This window comes from Heloderma suspectum, chromosome 5, assembly GCF_057233095.1.
Source record: "Heloderma suspectum isolate Gila_16-S chromosome 5, 16-S_ref, whole genome shotgun sequence".
Taxonomy (NCBI): Eukaryota; Metazoa; Chordata; class Lepidosauria; order Squamata; family Helodermatidae; genus Heloderma; species Heloderma suspectum.
In genome coordinates, this window is record NC_139462.1 from 60,297,256 (window position 1) to 60,318,193 (window position 20,938).

The window sequence follows — 20,938 nt, forward strand, 5'->3', positions numbered from 1 at the left end:
ATGGACCCTTGGTCTGATCCAGCATGGCTCTTTTTATGTTCTTATTAAGCTGATACGATCATCTGATCACAGCCAATGAAATGTCAGCAGATCTGGATATGTGTTTAAGGAGTTATCACACACACAACCACCAGGAATATGTCATTTCTGCCACATGTTAGGTGTATCCTAGATCTCTTCTGCCAATGTGAATTCACTTACTTTATACCTTATTGCAACAACAACATTCATGCTAAAACTTTTATCCCTCTCTCAACTCTGATTCCAGCATCAATGACACCAGCCTAGAGATCTTTTCTAAAAATCTGAAAAATACCACAATTGTTGTCCCTTTGTAGCAGAATCAAACATCTTAAAATAAGCTTAACACAGCTGTGATTTTTACAGTGTTCTTCTCTACTTTGATCACAACACCAAACTTGTAAGTGACCTCAAATAATGCACTCTTCAAAGTGGTGAAAGTAGAAAAATTACTGCGTTTAAAAATGTTCTTCCCATTCCACATTCAAGTATCAGGATGGACAAACATGGACACTTAAATATAAATTCATAAACGCATCATGTTTAATGTAAGTTTGTTATGTTTTACTATTGAATACTGGGCAATAGTCTTAATGCTGTTTTAGATTGCAAGCGTTTGAAGTGGAGCTAATCAGTTTTGCAGTGTTCTTTTTCAAAGAGCTGAAGACTTCCTGACAATCCTTATAAAAAGGTAGAGCTTTGACAGTTTATTCTGTACAGTCATTGACAATAACTCAAACTGCAGAAAATAAGAAAGCACCGAAGTCCCAGACTTTCCCAGCTCCTCAAAAACTATATTGAAAAAAACAACAACTTCAGAGGCTTTTATGACTGGAGTCATAAGTTTACTGAATAGCCTTTAAATTAACATCTCCCAGAGGTTATCACAGAGAAGGATGATGCACAAGTGTCATATCCTGTAACAACTCCATTAATTTTCGACCAAACTACAAACCACAGTATCTCCATAGAGAGCCTTGAACGTAATGCGCTTTGGATAAAAACGCCACCTCAGGGAGGCGGAGTCCCCCCCCCCCCCGTGTTCCATTCCATTGGATGGAAATGAATCTCACAGTTCCAGTTAGGTGCAGTCAGAGGTCATGTTTCCAGTCCCTTAAGCAAGGTGAAGAATAGGGCTGAGTCGAAAGCGAGGGTACTTCTTTGTAAAGGTTTTCAGCAGTGTTGAAAAAGGCGTCCCTCCTTTCAGTGATTTGTGGAGGGCTTCTCCAAAGGGGAGCAAAGATTTTCAGAGAGAGGGCAATTGGCTTCGTTTGCCCTCAGTGACGTTGCTATGTAGGGAAGTATGACTGAGTACATGAGCCTTGTTCGGACGTAGTGCTAAGCTATGGTTTAGCATTATGGAAACAAACTTTGGGTTTCTCTGCTCCACCCACTTCAGCATAGCTGTGAGGAGGAGGCTGGAAGCTATCGTTTCTCATTTAACTAACTAGAGTTTAGTGCTATGTTCAAACCAAGGCAAAATGTGATTAGTCTTAACTATGGATTACTGAAACAAGCCAACTTCAAACTGTGGTTTATGACGTTGGCTTGTTTTAATAAACCATAGTTATGATTAACTACAGTTTAGGGTTTGGGCATTAAGAAAAACTGCAGTTAACTGCTTATGATCTCCTTGTGGCTGCACCAGAGGGAGCACACATAACTCTAAACTATAGTTTAACATTATGTCTGAAGAAGACCATCATGTCATGATGCCATCATGTACAGCGTGTGATGCCTGTTTGGCTGCGATTGCCTATGTGAATACTCCTAGAACGATAAAGAAAATTGCACTGATGCAAGGAGGCAGAAAATAATGATAGCAAACAGTAATGAAAAAAATGTGAACATTTTTTCACCTTACTGGATTTAAGAACTTATTAGAACCTTTTTATCACCATGATTCCCTGCTCCTGAAAGCATGATTTACAGCCTGAAAAATAAAGGGTTAAATCCAACATCGCCCAAGTTGACTTTCGCTCATGCAAACATTCCTTCTCCGTTGATCTCCTCCCTCTGCAGCCCTCTGAATCCCCCAAAAGCTGCTCTGAAGCATCTCCCAACCCATTACAGCAGATTTGAGGAGTGAGAAGGGGAGTGCAGGAGGGAGGGAGAATATGTTCTTGCTAGCAGTTTCCATTCTGTTGGTGGATGGCCAGCACTGGATATAGCCCAGTAGGTGCAAACGTCTGGCACAGTCATAGTTAAGGGACTGAGAACAGAGAACAGGCTCTGGGCCTCCTCCCTCTTTCTCACTAGAGTGGCAATTTCCCATTTCCTTCCTATGTTGGTGTTAATGATGGTATAGGCATTATATTTAACTATGTGTTCCATCAGGATTTAGAAATAAGAGAATTCTTGTTGGGAAGGAAAGGTAGAAGGGAGACGGAGCATCCAAGAATTGCACATGCATCAAAACCTACTCAGAGCCTCTGTGACTATCAGTAACATTTCCTTTGGGAGCCTTCAAGAACTAACAGAATTTTTGGCAAACATCTCTGGCCCACGACAACAAAAGTGTCCAATGGGAGAACCTTCCATATGAGGAAAGATAAAAGAATTATGGAATTCTTAGTTAAGAAAAGAAGTTTATTAAATTATAAATGGTGTGAAGAGAGTGAATACAGATGTCTTCTTCTTTCACAGTACTAAAACCTGAGGGTTATCTTATGAAAGAGAATATGACCTGGTTCAGCCAATCATATATCAGCTTACTAAGTGGATGTATGCATGAGCTTTGGAATGGTCCTTGATACTGATGTTGGGGGTACTGATACTGATTCTGTTTTAGTTTCAATCTTAAGTAATGTCTATATTGTTCTCATTATTGTGTCCATTTGAGTATCTGTATTTATTTTAAGTTTTACAGATTTTGGACACAAGTTTTATGTATTTTTTTAAATTTTCAAAAACAAATGTTAAACTTATAAGGGATAAAGTTAGAGATGGTACAGAAAATGGTAATTAAAATAATTATAGTAATAAAAATTTTCCCTATGAAGAGTTGAGGTTTTATATCTGGCTACCAGTGAAAAGACTGATTAGCAGCCAGTTCAGAACAAAGTACTTCTTCATGCAACACAGACTAACTTATGAAATTAATTGACAGATGTTAGGCAATGCAAAGATGGCCACTAACTTAGATTTGATTTGCGTGCTGTGACCTTCTTCAGGAAGGCCCCAAAAGGCTTTCCTATAGCAGTGATCCATGCAATTGGTGAAATTATTAGAGGCTATGACATGAAAATCTGCTTTTATATGGCTCAAAAAAGGGAGCAAACTAAATTTTAAATGATAATAGACTACTACTACTGGTTATTTGTAGTACTTATTAGCTACAGGAGTTATTAGCTACTGAATAGTTCATAAATTGTATACCTTTGGTTGATGGAGGGAAACAACAGGGGATAGGCATTGGCATCCTCCCCTGATTTTGAACTTCCAAAACCGGGCACTGTTGGAGATAGAACACGTAAACAAAATGCCGCTGTGGCTCTGATCCAAGAAACTAACAGTGGTGTTCTTATGTTTTCAGTTGTTCTGGAACACTGCAGTTGGTCTGGGTAAGTTTATTATTTATAATTAGACTGATACAGATATTTTTTTTAACTATATGAAACAGGGAGGTTAGGTTGCATGCCTAGTTATTGGCCATTAGATGGCTGGTAAAAACTATAGTACTCTGCCAAGCTTTGACTGATTAATGCAGCTCTTGATTTTAGTAGGTTCCTCTGTTTATCTGAATGTATGTGTTTTATCAGATTCGTTTTGTTTGGAATTGTTGTATTTTACTATTTCTGTAAAAATACTGTGGAGGAGTAACTCAGTAATTCAGAAATACATTAAATATATAAATATATAAATATATAATATGTCTATGTTTCTATTCCACGACTGGGTATTATGCAATCTAGCTTAATTCCTTTGAAGCTGCAATGCTTTTATTTAACAATCAAAATAAGCTTTGCCATGGTATTACGTCAGTCAAATGAATTGCAAGATTATTCTGAAAATAAGAGCAGCTGGAACATGGATACAAATTATGATTAAAAATAGAAAATAAATGGATCATTAGCAAAAGCACATTCAGGTGGGAAAGTTAGCACATGCAATACCCACTATGGCTGACAAGCTGTAAAGGTGATAGGATTGATGGACAATAATGATATATGAAATGTATGTAAGTGTAATACACCATGATACATTAGCAATTTTTAAACAAGCTAAACAACTGAATTGTCCTACTGTCCTGCTGATTTATTACTGTAGCCACTAGCATCTTTTTAAAAACACAATTCATTCCCATGTTTGAAAGGCATATTGTGAATGATGGAATGCAAAGTACTCTTTCAGTTCAGTTATTTAAATGGTGTTACTAAGAATCTAGAAGTAGGAATTATTATCCACTGCTATGTTAAAAAATAAAATACATCTTTACTTGCCTAAATAGCAACAGTGAAAACACAGCTAAACATTCCTTTATTCTACTGGACTATGGAGAATACAATCAGCTATCCTTGGAGAGCTACTTTACAAATGTTAACAATGTGTGGAATTTCATTATAGAAATGGTTAGCTAGCAAATGCAAACAATATTACTTTTTATCTTAAGATAAGTACTTTTTAGCACTTGTCTAAATTAATAGTGAATGTAGTGCCAATTCATTTAAACACAGAAAAATAATACATTGTAGAGGTCAGGTTTGCTTTGATTTGCCTTTAATGCCAATAAACAAACCATCCTACACTTCCTAATTACATATTCTTGATCAATTCCATCTTAATCTTTGCATAATTATACTTAAAGTACAATGTAATTTAATTTAAAAAACCAGTGAGGACTTAATTAAATAAAAATGATACTTAACATCTGTCTTAACATTGTTTGCTACATTTTATCTTTAATTAATTGATGGAAGCTACTAAGTGAAACAAATTACTTTTTTATTAAGTACTATTTACCAGTTTTACAAAACATATCTAAGAGAATTAATGTTTTGGGGAAAGGACTGCATATGAGAGGCTTGAGAAATGAACCTGGGCCTAGGTGAATCATGAAAGCCTAATTAACTAAGAACAAATCATGCACTTCTTCCTTCTCCTGACCTACGCAACATTTTGGCCAAAATATGTTAAAGCACATGTACAGATTTGAAAGAGGTAAAACACAGAAAAGACGTTAAAAACATACCTCCTCATACAGTCCAGCGCTCGGATAAAGAAGTCTTTATGCAGCTGATGTTCATCCCTTAAAATTGAACACTGTTCCAGTGTCACTGACATTGATGTCCTATCTTTGGCACTTTTACAACAGGTGAACCGGATTCCATTGAGCTTGCGGCAAATCTATAATGTTCAAAGAAATCAAGTCACTTACTGCCAACCTTAGTCCAAGAATATAGCACAGTCTATCTTATTCAGGAATGCCAACATTTCACATATGGTTCAAGAATGTTTTTAGCTTCTTTCTTTTGATAATACAAACATAAAAGAGAATGATATCTTTATATCCAGGCCATATAGACTACTCAGGGAATGAAAACAGGAACCTTTTAACAGACACAATTTATGTTCTGTTAATAACGTAAGCCTCAGTTAAGATTCACCACAGTTTCAAGTTTGGATGCAATGCTAAACCACGGTTAATTGAAAATGGAAGCAAAACCTTCTGATCTCCTCTTGGCTGCGCCAGTGGAGAGGTAATGGGGTGGGGGTACACAAGCTTGAGGCTCATGAATATAACTCTAAACGACAGTTCACTGCTATATCTGAATCAAATAACTGTGTGTTTGGGCAAGACAAAGTTTCTTATCCTTCAATCCCCAATGTGTAAAATTAGAACAACAGTGGTTTAACTCACAGTGTCTTAAGGATAAGTGGGAAGAAGCTTAAAGATATGTTTGTATATTAGAGTATTACATTAATGATAAGTAATAATGAAACAGGATTTCATTCCAAAATTGCCTATTCTGTAATGCATATAAAAAGCCAAGACTTATGTGTTCTTCAAGATGGGTCTACATATAAGGCTGTAATTGGCAGAAGGGGAAAAAAACCATACAGACCAGGTCTACATTTTTAAAAGTATCTTATTTAGACTTGTTACCAGTCCCATTTTTCCAATGTCTGGGCTTACTGCTGGTCAAGGAAATATAAAATCTAGTTAAACTTGACTCAGACTAAGCACACCGTTGCCCTTTACTTTCAAGTTCAGCACTGTGAGAACAGGCTGGTCTGGGACATTTCCTCCAACAAATTATCAACATGGTGGTGGTGTTGCCCTAACCAGACTTTGCAGCCTAGGCTCTCATAGTACCTCATAACTGGTAATTAGGGAGACCCTGGCAGGGGTCAGTGGCTGTTTATGCATGTTAGAAATTTTTAAAATTATCTTCAGGCACTTATTTATTTGTTTGTTAGATTTGTATACTGCCCAACTAGGACATGCCCTTGAGGCAGTTTACAATAATAAAACCAAACAACAACGACAAACAATATAAACAACAATGTATAAACAACAATGTCTATAGTTAGATTTTCTTTCAATATGAATTAAACATTTTCTAAATGGAGGAAATTTCCCTATATTAATTAAAGTCTTGTCCAATATTTCCAATATATAGAAGGCTACAATGTGATCTGTGTACAATCTTTGGGACATACAGATGATTTTCAATTAAAGCTTGATATATGCGCATACAAAAACAAAACCACAAATGTCTGGGGAGAGCTATAATTGTTGTGGTACACTGGTACTAATATTCTGTACAAATTGTAAATAGAATCTGCTCCAGACTACAGGAAGGAATTTCATTTAATCCTCAGTCTAGAAATTGGTTTCAAAATGAAGAAACTTTATTTTGTCCAAAATACTTATTCAGGTGAAATGAAATTATTAAACAATATATTTTATTGTTCCCACCTAGCACAATTATTGTCACTTTTAGTGCTTGAAATAAAATGGTCAGTCTGACATATTGAGGTCTATTGTGCTGAGCACAAAACTCTAGAATGTTTATCTTCTGGTCACCTCCTTTCATCCATATGGAGCAGCAATAGTCTCATAAAACATGTATTTGGCTTGCTTGTTAACTTTGCTGTTAGCTATTTTAATGCATGCTTTAAAAGTAGAGTCCATTTAAATCTATCTAGCCCAATAGGGATGCACCAATTCAAAACATTTGCATCATTACTTCTTTTAAAAAAGTAGCAGTAGTATCTGTATTGGATTAGAATACCCCAACTTTAAAGTGATATTAGCATTCTGTGACTTTAGACCCATGATCTGGAAGACCCATGAACGTTTAAACCAGATAGGTGCAAACTAGTGCTTTAATCAGTTGGGAATGGGCATATTTGTGTGTCATTGTTGTTCCAGCATAATAACCCAGTGTGTGGCAGCTGTGAAAAATGCAAACTCCATGCTAGGGACCGTTAGGAAAGGGTTCAAAAAAAAAATTGCCAATTAGTAATGCCTGCATAAAAATATATGGTATAACTGTACTTAGAATACTGTGTACAGATTTGGTCACTGCATCTCAAAAAGGATATTGTAGAGCTGAAAAAGGACAACTAAAATGATCAGATAGCTGGAAGAACTTCCCCTACAACGGAAGGTGATAAAGTTTGAGGCAGTTTAGCTTAGGGGAAAAAAGTGTGAAGGGAGGGACATCACAGAGGCATATAAAATTATGCATGGGATGGAGAAAGCAGATAGAAAGAAGATTTTCACCCTCACTCGTAAAAGTAGAACTACGAAGCTGACTGGTGGGAGATTCAGGACTGACAAAAGGAAGTTCTTCACGCAGGACATAGTCAGCTCATGGAATTTGCTGTTATCAGATGGCTTTAAAAGCTTAGATGGCTTTAAAAGAGAGCAAGACAAATTCATGGAGGATAAAGCTATCCATGGCCACTAGACATGACAGGCTATGTGCTACCTTTATGTCTAGAGGTAGTATGTCTCTGTATATCAGTTGCTGAGGAATACCAGTGGCAGAGGGCAACTGCACTCATGTCTTCCTTATGGGCTTCCTTCCCAGAGACATCTGGCTGGCCACTTCGGGACACAGGATGCTGGACGAGATAGGCCTTTGGTGTGATTCAACAGGGTTCTTCTTATATTCTTGCGTTATGTTAACACTAATTATTTTGTAAATGGTTCCATGTCTTAAATAAATAGCGGAATTGCTCTTCCAGCTATGGATATATAAGAGACAAAAGATAAACTCAGATTTCAAGCACATCCAGAGATAGCAGCTGTGCCAAGGACAGTTAAGCACTGTTCTCTATCCACTCTTTTAATTTTTATATTCCAGTTCATGTCATATGAGATGTCACTGCAGAAAGCAATGGTGATTCAGCGACATTTTTACCTAACATCTTGCATTAACAATCACTTGTATTTTATATCCTTTGGAGTTTTTGCTTCTATTTTAAAATGTGGTTCAAACCAACAACATTAAAGGATTCCTGATTAAGCTTTCTAAATTAAAACATTTAACATTAAAGAGACTAGAATTGGACAGAACAGATGTTGAAGAACAAAGGTTTGGGCAACAGAACAGAAAAAGGATAAGGCTGATGTGACACACAGGGGAAAGCAATATAAAATATACTGTGGATTTACTCTTAAAGATGGATAAAAAGGCATGAAAAATGTCAATACCTAACCAACAGTAATTTAGCCTGTGGAAACGGTCATCCAGCTTGTAGGCAGCCATTCTCCAATGAACAAGGACATCTGGAGTCAATGAGTTGTGGAGAAGTAGTAGTGCCACATTTCTTGTAAAGGGTTTTTGCTGCCAACACCGTTTTAATGAGATACATTTTTGTAACTAATCAAAATCCAGCAGCTATGGACTGCACTGAGGTGCCTCCAATGCACAAACAATCCAGTTCCACAAGATTTTCCAGTTCCTTACTTTAGTGATCCCAAAGGTCCATTGTAGTTGGGGGAAAAAAACCTGGCTGTCAGATTGTATCCTGAAAAACACTAACTTTTCCTAATATTTAGATATAATTCAACTTGTTTACTTAGTATATGACCATCCCTGTAAGAAATAGGTAAGAGGGGGAGTGCTTTTCCGGATAGGTAAAAGGGGGAGCCAATCCTTTCATTTTTCAGATTTCTATTACCACCATCGTTACCTAAATTCCTGGCAACTTCACTTTAACTGACTGATGAATGAGAATCAAAATAGGGGAGGAACCACCTGTATTCTTTAGATAGCATACATTGTAACTGGGAGGCATTGGCCTGGTTCAGACACCATGAATAAGCCTGCATGAGCCTTGAGCTTGCACACACTCATTCCCTTCTCTTCCTCTTCCACAAGGGGAAGCTTTTGCTTCCACTGTTAAACAAACCACAGTTTCCTGTGATGTCCCAACTAGGGAAACTGTAGTTTGTTTAAACCCCGTTTAGTAAGAACAAACCAGGAGTGATTTTTGTTTGTTCTTATTATCTAAGACTTAAACAAACCAGTGTTTCCAAGTTCTAGGTATCACTGGGAACTGTAATTTGTTTAAAAGCAAAAGCTATATTTTCCAAGCTCCTTCGTATGACTGTAAAAGAGGAGAAAGGAAGGGGCACATGTGAGCTTGAGACTCATGTATGCTCATGCATGTAGCAGGAAACTATGATTTCCCATAATGTCAGAACCAGGCCATTCTTTGTTATATTCTACATCCTCTTTGTGGAAGCTGGCCAAGGAGTTGTCTGAGACAAACCAACATGGCTCCATCATCTAGCTTGAGCTATCACAGATCACATATATTTTTTTTTCATGTCAGTCACCTCAAATATAATTATTTTAAAGGAACACAGTTTTCATTACACTCTCAGCTGAAAATCTCAAATGTAGAAGAATCAGGCAATAAGAAATCAAATAATATCCATGTATGTGTAAACTGGCCCTAGGTTGCTTAGCCTTGGTCAGAGCTCGCTCTGGAGCTTTCATTGATCAAACAAGTTGCTGAATGAATAAGAAGGTAAGAGAAAGTGACAGGAACAGAAGGAAACAAGGATTTCACATTCAGTGCAAAGAGAAAATCTTCTCATTTATATAGTTGCTTCATTAAATAAAGTTGATTACACTAAAAACAGTGGAAATAGAAAAACACTATGGTTGATGTGGTACCTTGTCTAGAGATTTAAAAAAATCTTCTGAACCTATGAACCTCATTTATACATGAGACTATGTCTTCTTCAATGTTATATATTACTGCATTTTCCTGGATGTTTGAGGCTATCTACACTTATGCTTTACTCAGAGTTTCCGCTGCCCTCGGTTCACATGATGCTTCCCCTATGTCGTTTTGGTGCCGGTATTATTACTGGATATTTAATCAGTTTCTTCACCCAAACAAAGTATAACATAATTCCAGATTCCCAGTGATGTGTTCTACCTTCCCACTTTGGTGACCGTATACTGGCATCGGTTACTCATATCCTTGTCCTTATATGGAAGAGTTTGTATTTTCCCATTGGCCAATCACAGTTCTCAATGCGTGACCAACTGCTGTGGAGTGCTCTCCCACTAGGGATATTGTTAAATCCCTTCCTTCTGTCCTCCATAGGGATATTAGGGTTGTACTTAATCCCATATGGGTTTTCAGGTTTACCCTTCCATTGGCAAATCCCTGGGGTTGGGTTTGCCTCTGCCTGTGTCTTTTCAAGAAGGGAGGGAAATCTCATTGAAAGCAAATTGCCATTAAGGTTTCTTTCTGATTTGGAGGCAATGGAGAACGCCTTTCCCACTTAAGCATGAGTGCCATATCTAAAACAATTCCTTTAAAAAATGACCCTGCCAAGCTCTGCATCACAAATGTATTCAGGGAGGGGAAAAGGCATTTTAAATAGCCCCCTGTCCATCAAATTGGTGAGCAAAAGGGAGAAGAAGCAGGCAAGGGTTAAGGATGACAATCCTCCTCCCATAGATAAAAACTACAGTGAAGTCAGTGTGAAGGGCAGGTTCCACATAAATGCACTGAAGGGGATCTGGGACCTTAAGACTGCTGCTCCAAGCCTACTCAGAAGCAAGCCCCAATGAATTCAATTGCACTTAGTCCCACGAATGTAAATAGGTCAGGTGTATTTATGAAGCTACACATTTAACGAGCTACAAGTCAGTTCAGCCAAACTCCCTCTTTTAATGTTGATTGACATCCTGTTGCAGTTAGAACTGACACTGGATTCTAAACATTTTGAGGACTGGAGCAGTAAAGCACAAGGTTTGTTGAGAAAGACAAGACCTCCCTGTGCCCTTACCAAAAAATAAAAAGATAGCCTTCCAGCCAATGTGTTTACTCAGAAGTAAGTATTGCTGTGTTCAGTGGGATCTCAGAGAAGCATTGGGGATGGTTAACTAATCTACAGCTCAAGTCTGTGCATGTCTACTCAAAAGAAAGTCCTACTGATTTCAATGACAGTTACTCTCAGATAAGTGGGTATAAGATTTAAGGCAAGAATGCTATCAATGGGCACTTTCCCTCCGTGCAGGAAACCTTTCCCTACAGGCAACCTCTCAGGAAACTGTGGGGCGATACCCATGAGAGGAACTGGAGTTCTTTTATGGAATTCCAGGAAGTTCACCAACACAGAAGACATTACAGCAGACTAGGATTTAAACTGAAAAAAAGAGCACCCATTACTGCTCACTATGTTACTGGTAAGCATAATACCACATACACACACCCATATTAAATTTATAAGGAAGTCGCTGCTTCCAGAAATAACATTTTAAAAACTGAGGAAATCACAGACCATCACAAATTTATTAGAGTCAGTTTTGGATTTTTCCAGCATCCCTAGTTATTTCTGGAGATATAGCCTGGCCAGTCTGCTGCTCTTCCCTCTTTTACCACATTAAACATTCCCCTATTGGAAGTGTGGGGCGAGGTAATGCTTTCCAGGAAGTATGAGAACGTGGAAATTGAGTGGGTGCAAATTAGGTAGGGATGTACGAAAGGCACTTACCTTTCGCGGATTATGTTTATTGTTGGGGGGGAGGCGTTCCGTCCCTCCCCCCGGAATCCTCGCCGGGGGGGGGAGGCGCTCTGTTCCTCCCCCCCCCAGAATCCTGGCCGGCCAGCTGTGCTCCGCAGGGATTCTGCGGAGCCGCCGGCTGGCTCCGCCACCAGCCAGACATCCGGCCGCTGGCTAGCAGGGACGCAAATGGCGGCGGCCGTAGCCGCTGCCGTTTGCGTCCCTGCAGTCAGCCGTGATAGACTACGTAAACGTTTACGTAGCCTATCATGGCTGACTTTAAAACAACAACAACAATGCGCGTACGCAAATGGCGGCGGCCACGGCCGCCGCCATTTGCGTTCCTTATTTTGGCACGTCTTAGTCTACGTAAACATTTACGAAAATAAGGGGAACGCGTTCCCCTTATTTTCGCCGTCTTAGTCTACATAAATGTTTACGTAGACTAAGACGTGACAAAATAAGGAACGCAAATGGCGGCGGCCGTGGCCGCTACCATTTGCACACGCGCGTTGTTGCTGTTTTTTTTTTAAAAAAAGTCAGCCGTGATAGGCTACGTAAACATTTACATAGCCTATCACGTTTTTTTTAAAAAAACCTAGCCGTGATAGGTTACGTAAATCTTTACATAGCCTATCACGTTTTGTTTTTTTTAAAAAACTGGAAATGGCGGCGGCGGCAGCCGGTCGGAAGACCGGCCGCCGCCACACCGCTGCTGGAGCCGCCGCCAGGAAGATCTGCCCAAGGTAAGTCTCATCCTGGGGGGGGCGGGCCGTTCCACCACCGATTTCGGGGGGCCGAATGCGCTGGCATTCGGCCTCCCCGAGATCCGTGGCGGAATTTTCGTACATCCCTAGAATTAGGACATTGTAATCCGATTGCCTTGAAAGCGATTTTCTGCTGCCTTTGTTGTGCTTACATGCAAGGTTTAGATTCCCCCTTTGTGTGTACAGAAAAGGGACACAACACTGTCTTCTAGCTGGGTACAGGACAAATAATTTCAAACACAGCCACATCCTGTTTCAGAAAAAGAAGTTAACCCAGGGTAGAGTTGTTTTCCTAAAGCACCCCATTTATTGTTGTTGTTGTTCAGTCAAGAAAACCCCATGGAACGTATCACAAGGCTAAAAGCACCCCGTAGCCACCCAGAATTGTGTGAATTGCCCCTTAGTGAACCAAACTCAGAGAGATCCATCAGTCTATGTGGGGATCATCCATGATAGCAATTGTCAATCAAGAGAAAATCAAGGCCAAGGAATCTTGATTAAGAGGAATTTGGTGAAACAGGTCAGGGAAAAGCTGAACTTTTAACATACGCATTTTGGTTAATAGAAACACATTATCTGGAAAAATCATATTTTTGCCCCTAATTTCTTTTCTCACTAAGGTAACATACTCTGCATATCACCCAAGACAACAGAAAACAGATTAAACTTCTGCACCAATTTATTTGTCTACATCATTTTGTGGTATATTTTAATTGAATTCTAGTATTGGATTGAGACTAGTTCTGCAGATATTATGAAATATGTAAATTGTATTTCACATTCACAGACCAATAGGATTAAGTTTACTTTTCTGGAATATAACTAATTGCAGAAAATAATTATTTTAAAATGTGTATGCCAATAATGGCCCTTGTGGCAGTTAACAAAACACCCACACACCCACAATTAACACAGCATAAATACTGTGACATTAGCACAATAAAGAATGACAACCCCATCGTAGAACTATGCATTTTTGGTACATGATGAAAGAAGACCAAAATGAGTATGGGAAATAGCATAAACACATTATCTTGCATCTCAATAAACAATTGGAAAAGTACAATGGTTTTGGATTAATAAACTGGTGAAACAGAAAGGTACAGGAAAAATTAAAAATGGAATAGTAATTTGGTCTAACGTAGAGCCAGAAGATGGGCTAAGGGAACTTCACAGAAAATCTACGTTATTTCATGTTGGATAGTATTGGGGACATTCCCATACAGAGTACTGAAATAATAAACGCAAAGCCCTATCAGGGAATGAAGAGCTAGAAAAGCAGCTGGAACTGATAAACTGAACCGAACGTTATCCAAAATAGAATTTTAAAGGATTTTAAGCACCATTACAGTTGACACTGAAATGTAGGTGCTTGGATGGATCTTAAAAATTACAAGAAACAGTATCTCATGAACATGTGATATAGAAACCTACTACCAATTAACTTAAGGTGCAATCCTATGCATGTCCTCCATCTCCCAGCTGGCTGAAGCATGCTGGGAGTTGGAGGGCTTTCACTCTCTCTAAACATGGTTAGGATTGCGCTTTTAACCTCTTTTCAAGCTACTAAAGTTGGGAAAAAAATAATCTAAGACTGGGTTCGCACATCACTTTAAGCCATAGTGGCTTAATAGGCTACTCACAGTAGCTTATTCTGAAAATAACCTACTGTTATCCCTCACACCAGCCAAATAAGCTACTGTGAGGGATATCCGGTTGGAGCCATGGCGTCCTGCAGTGACTTGCGGAGTTCCGCAGTTTGCTTATCTCAAGCAGCTAGGGAAAGGTTGAGAAACCTTTTTATCTTCCCCTGGAATTAAAAGGGAAGCTTATAGTACCATCCAGATGAAATCTTGGAACAGCTGCTTCTGTGAAGAAACAGAGGGGCTGAAATCTAAGATTAGATGCCGGAGTGTCATCTACTGAACGCTGTTTGAAACTCCTAAGCAATTAGGAGACATAAGGACAAATGGCTCCAAATAGCATTTCTGAATTTAAACTACCAGCATTATCCGAGGACCTGTAATTAAATCTGCGTTTGTTTTTTTTGTTCCTGCAATTATACTTGCTTGTTGTGCTTTTGAAAGTGGAGGATGGCAGTACCAAAGGAAAAAAGGAAAGGCTTGAGAACGCCACCTACCCCCCCCCCCATTGCTCCCTCGGCAAAGGTTTCTAGAAATGCCAGAGATGAAGAGGAGTTGCTTGCTTTGATAAAAAAAATGTCTTCTCAGCTACCAGAGCAGTCAAAGAAACTTGAAACAATTCAGGACTCAATTACTGCCCTTCAGGGGGCTGTGGATTTAATTAATATCTCTTTTCAAAAGATGGAAGTGAAGATTAATGATCTTGAAGATCGGGTTACTGCTCATGAAGTGGCCATGGAAGTGTCTCATGATATTTTGTCTGCTCGAATTTCTCAACTGGAGGTCTTCACATGCGTAGTGAATCTACGTATTCTTGGTATTAAAGATGTGGCTACTGATATAGGTTTGGCTGAATTTATGGATAAACTTTTGCATGAGCTATTTGCTTTACCATGTAATTTTTTACTTGATATTGAGCATGCATATCATGTTCCTGGTTCAATATGTGGCACCAAAGGGACTTTTGGGACTGTTATTGTTCAATTTTCATGAGTCTCCACAAAAAATTATGTGTCTGGCAAGAGAATGGGGTGAGCTCCGGTGGGGACCAGCAAATGACAAGATTATGCTCTTTCCTGATTATACTAAAGAAATTGCTGACAGAAGAAGGCAATTCACCAAGGCAAGAAGTTTGGCAAAGCAAATTAACCTGCAATATCATATTAAATATCTGGCTACATTTTGTATTCTTTTTGAAGGCCAGATGAAAAGGTTTATGGATCCTGATGCTGCAGAATCATTTTTAATTGGTGTTAAAATAAAAAAAAAGGGAACCAACTCTCTCAGCCTCCGGAGTTGGAACTTAGCCATTTTTACTGTTCTTTTGAAGTGGTGTTTGGGCTTTAGCTGATAAGATGTCTAGGCAGTATGCCAGAATAAATGTTTGCATATTTTCTTTTTCTTTCTTGCTCCTTTTTTAGGTTATATTGTAATAAAATGCATATTTGTGTGTGTATGTGTGTACACATATAAATATATTTTTAGATATATTACTTAAAATATATAAATGATTTGCTTTTTTTTTTTCCTTTTCTTAAACTTCCCCCTTTTTATTAGTATTATTATTATTAATATCATTATGGGATTATTATTATTACTATTCCTTGTTGGCTAAACCTTTTATGTTTATTAATACGCATTAACTGAATGGTAATATATGGCTAACGGAAACTGATTGTTTGCTTCTATTCATGTTCTGTAAGACTGTTTGGATGTTTGGTTTGTTCTTATTGAAGTTTAATATAATTCTTTTTTTTTCTTTTTTCTTTTTTCTCTTCCTTCTTCTGCTATCCTCCCTTTTTTCTTTTTCTTAGAATACTGTAAGGTTGGAAACTGAAGATTCTGATTATATTGTTCATAGTATTTATTTCATTTATAAAAATAAAATAAAAATAGATTTTAAAAAAGCTACTATAAGTAGCTTATTTTCCCCACCCTTACCCCTCCTCCCTCTCCAGTCCACCTACTCTGCTTTCCTTGTATTGCAGTTGTCATGGAAACGTGAGCAGTGTCAGTCTTATCATGGAGGGCTGTAAATGCAATACTTTCCAGTAGGGGGATTGCGCGATCAGGGGAGACTGTGCTGTACTGCCCATCTTTGCTTTTTCATGGAGAAGTGGCCAGAAAAGGGAGTGAGGGCTATAACTCCTTGGCAGTTTGCTGGAATGAGGTGAAATTGCACAGGTGGGGACCCCTCATGGGAAACCTCCAAATGCTGTAGTGGATAACAGCGCAGTTTTGCTTTTTCATGGAAAAGTGAGAATGTTTTCCTCAATTCCCCCATTTCCCCCTATTCAGCAGTTGCCTCTGTTCCTCTTTATTTTTATGTTTCCTTTGCAATTTTGTGCATTTCTGAATTTGTGCATTTTCAGAGTTGTGATCTTTTCCTCAATACTTTTTCTTTTACATAAGAGTGCAAATGCGCATTAGCACATTTTCACAGTAGTGATCAAGGAAGTCTGTGATCATGTAACTTTGGTGTAACAGGATCACGCAATCTGGGAAGGCCGGCATTCTCAACAGAGGTGGCTGTCATGGTGTTACTTTGCAGCTGTGGGGTTGCATCATCAGGAAAAGAATGGCCAGAAAAGGAAAAAGAGGTTGGGGTGCTCTCAGGGGGGCCTTCAAATGCTGTTGTGGACAATTGCGCAATTTTGCTTCTTCATGGAAAAGTGCACGTAACAAGAAAAAGGAGGTGGGAGCTATAACTCCCGGACAGTTTGCTGGAATGGAGCAAAATTGCACAGAAGGGGAGCCTCCACATGCTGTAGTGGATAATTGCAGAACTGTATTTCTTCATGGAAAACTGAGCAGTTCTTTCCCTATTCCCCAAGTTGCGCAGTTTCAAAGTAGCAATCAGGGAAGCCTATCATTGTGTAACTTTGCTGTAGTGGGGTACTGTGATAGCACAAGGCTGTCATTGTACTGGGGGAAAGCTGTAATTTTGTAAATGTAGCATGTTATCAGGGAAGGCTGTGCTTTGGCTGCGGTCGTCTCTGGGCTGCTCATCAGATCTTGGAAATAGGGCTCTGCAGGCTGGAACAGAGTGGCCGTAGTGGTTTTGGCTGCTCTTGCCAGCTAACTCTGTAGGTGATTGGAAGCTACGGTGAGTACCAGATGACACAATAAGCCACGGTGGCTTAAATAAACCTTGCTGCGGACAGTGGCTTATCAGAGTGGCTTATTTTGGAGAAATAAGTGAGCATGGTACAGGAAAACCACACGCAGATGACATGATTAACTACCATGGCTTATTCAGAAAAATAAACCACCATTTATCATGATGTGTGAATGCAGTCGATGACTGTTGATAATTGGGTAGGGGAGGTACTTTGCCCACACATTGACAAAGCCATAATATTTTGTTATAGGCCTATGTCACCTAGTGTCTAAATATGTGGCTGAACCATACTGACATTAATGGGACTAAGCACATGGGATCATAGGATTACAGCATACCCAGAAAAAAAATTCATGCACTTGCAGTAAAAATTTGGTAATCGATGAAAATTGAAAAGGCTAATCCTTTCCTGCACAAAGCTATCCTAGCTTTAGTAACTGCCTGAGGAAGAGATTTAAAGCCACATCCTGTGCAAGGTAAACATGGCATAGCTGTACAGCTATGTTCCACCTATTGCTATGTTCCGCCTAATCTCTCCCGATCTGCGCTTACCAAATCTTTTTGCTATGGAAGTTCACACTGGTTTGAAGTCTATGCACACGACCCTATACTACAGGCTGTGGTAACCCTGTCTCCTCTCTACCCACTGTCAGTACGGCTGGTGGAAGGCCTGCTGAAAGCCTTTTCTAGAATGCTGCAGCATTTTTGCTGATGAATGTTTCCGCCCCATCATGAAGAGCCCTCAGATCCCTTCCTTTGTGTACGGACACTGCTCAGCAGAGCATGGGATTAGTCTGTAAAACAGGAGGTAAACCATAGGAATATGAATTCATTTTCTGTGTTGTTTTCAAAGTTCCCGTAATCCAAGCTCCCACATAAGGAAGCAGTGAAGGCTGGTGGCTCCAATTTCGGTGGGGCTAGGTTTCAGTCAGACCAAGCAGAACTCTAAAGGAACTACGCAAGGTCCTGAATCTATTTTGGGGATAGGGTTCAGCTCCTTTATAGTTCTTGCTAGTTCTGACTGAAGCCCAGAATCGATTCACAGCCCCACCAAAATCATAGCCACCAGTCTCTGCTGTAAGGAAGAGTTTAAAAAGCATTCTGACCAGGCTTTAAATGGAAGCAGGAGAGAAGGGGATAGAAGCATAAAGAGTTTTGAGGAGTGTACATATAAGCCACCCACCACATGTTGAAAGAATGCATGGGGGGGGCACAGGCTGTGAGAGCTAGCTGTGCCCCTCCCCCCACTGCATGCAGAAGCTACACACCCCTCCTTCTGCGTGTTTAGCTGGCGTCATGAAAGGGCTCTACGCGCATACCAACATGCATGTGCAGCGCTCATCCAGGCAAATGCAGATCTGGAGGAGAATGCAGCACGCAGGGTGGGGGTACAGGGAAGAAGCAGGCACCAGAGGTTGTGGGGATGGAGGACTTGGAAGCGAGAGCACGCAAGGAGGTTTGATGAGTAACCCGCTTTTGGTGATTCTTTTGCTCTTCTCCCTCCTGTGTTGCTAGGAAAATGGACAAAGCTTCCTCATTATTTCCACAGCTGTCTTAAACATGCCTCTCAAGCAATCCTTGTTTGCTGGAGCAGGACTGTGAAAGGACAAAGCAGATCAGCCATTAAATGAACGGGAGAAACAACAATGGGCAAGCAGAATTCATACAAATGTTTCTCTGTGAATTACTGGGTCAATTTCATAGGGTGACTTGTTTTTACTTGCCAGCTCTAGTTGGTACATGCACAGACCCCCTGTCCCACAATCCCGTCACACATTCCTTCAACATGTGTGTGTGGGTTGTCTGAACCCACCACTGCTTAGCCATGAGATAACGAGAAAATCTACAGCTATAGATTTCAGAAAAATAAAATTTCTGTTTCATAAACCAATCATCCATCTGGCTTAGCTTGGAAAGAGGTTTTCTTGTAGAGTAGGATTGTTGTTCTTCAGTCGTTCAGTCGTGTCCGACTCTTCGTGACCCCATGGACCATAGCACGCCAGGCCTTCCTGTCCTGCGCTCTCTCCCGGAGTGTGTTCAAATCCATATTCATTGCATCGGTGATGCTATCTAGCCACCTCATCCTCTGCCGTCCCCTTCTCCTTTTGCCTTCAATCTTTCCCAGGATCAGGGTCTTTTCCAGGGAGTTTTCTCTTCGCATTAGGTGGCCAAAATATTGGAGCTTCAGCTTCAGTATCTGTCCTTCCGATGAGCAGTCAGGGTTGATTTCCTTTAGGATTGACTGATTTGACCTCCTTGCAGTCCAGGGGACTTTTAAGAGTCTTCTCCAGCACCACAGTTCGAAAGCATCGATTCTTCGGCGCTCAGCCTTCCTTATTGTCCAGCTCTCACAGCCATACGTTGCTACTGGGAAAACAATAGCTTTGATTATACGAACCTTTGTCGGCAAGGTGATGTCTCTGCTTCTTACTATGCTGTCTAGGTTTGCCATAGCTTTCCTCCCAAGGAGCAAGCGTCTTTTAATTTCATGGCTACAGTCACCGTCTGTGGTGATCTTGGAGCCCAAGAAAGTAAAATCTGTCACTGCTTCCATTTCTTCCCCTTCTATATGCCAGGAAGTGATGGGGCCAGATGCCATGATCTGAGTTTTTTTCATGTTGAGTTTCAAACCAGCTTTTGCACTCTCCACTTTCACCCTCAACAAGAGGCTCTTTAGATCCTCTTCGCTTTCTGCCATTAGGGTGGTATCGTCTGCATATCAGAGGTTGTTGATAATTCTCTCGGCAATCTTAATTCCGACCTGTGATTCATCCATCCCGGCGTTTCTCATGATGCACTCTGCATATAAGTTAAATAAGCAGGGCGACAATATACAGCCTTGTCGTACTCCTTTCCCAATTTTGAACCAATCGGTTGTTCCTTGTCCGGTTCTTACTGTTGCTTCTTGACCCTTGTACAGGTTTCTCAGGAGACAGGTAAGGTGGTCTGGTACTCCCATCTCTTTAAGAATTTGCCACAGTTTGTGGTGATCCACACAATCAAAGGCTTTAGCGTAGTCAATGAAGCAGAAATAGACCTTTTTCTGGAATTCTCTTGCTTTCTCCATGATCCAGCAAATGTTGGCGATTTGATCTCTAGTTCCTCTGCCTCTTCGAAACCCAGCTTGTACTTCCAGTAGTTCTCAGTTCACATACTGCTGAAGCCTAGCTTGTAGGATTTTGAGCATAACCTTGCTGGCATGTGAAATGAGCGCAATTGCGCAGTAGTTTGAACACTCTTTGGCATTGCCCTTCCTTGGAATTGGAATGTAAACTGACCTTTTCCAGTCTTGTGGCCATCGTTGAGTGTGCCAAATTTGTTGGCATATTGAGTGCAGCACTTTCACAGCATCATCTTTTAGGATTTTAAATAGCTCAGCTGGAATACTGTCATCTCA

At 39.9% G+C, this 20,938-nt stretch overlaps 1 protein-coding gene and 1 long non-coding RNA gene across 5 annotated transcripts in view; one reads left to right on the forward strand and one right to left on the reverse strand.

Annotated features, from left to right (window-relative positions):
* LOC146343923 (uncharacterized) overlaps window positions 1-8,499 on the forward strand; it is a 54,325-nt gene extending 45,826 nt beyond the window's left edge. Inside the window, exons 3-4 of one of the 2 annotated variants that reach the window (XR_014792090.1) lie at window positions 3,557-3,584; window positions 8,064-8,498. This is a non-coding gene — a long non-coding RNA (uncharacterized LOC146343923). Of the gene's footprint in view, window positions 1-3,556; window positions 3,585-8,063 lie in introns of both variants that reach the window. The other variant, XR_014792089.1, reaches the window with a different exon arrangement.
* Window positions 1-20,938, reverse strand: part of INPP4B (inositol polyphosphate-4-phosphatase type II B) — a 436,581-nt gene that overhangs the window by 17,163 nt on the left and 398,480 nt on the right. For 2 of the 3 annotated variants that reach the window (XM_084856160.1, XM_084856159.1), the window contains exon 24: window positions 5,213-5,367. In XM_084856160.1, the coding sequence (XP_084712286.1) occupies window positions 5,213-5,367 (155 nt within the window). Of the gene's footprint in view, window positions 1-5,212; window positions 5,368-8,140; window positions 8,221-20,938 lie in introns of those variants that run through there. The other variant, XM_084856161.1, reaches the window with a different exon arrangement.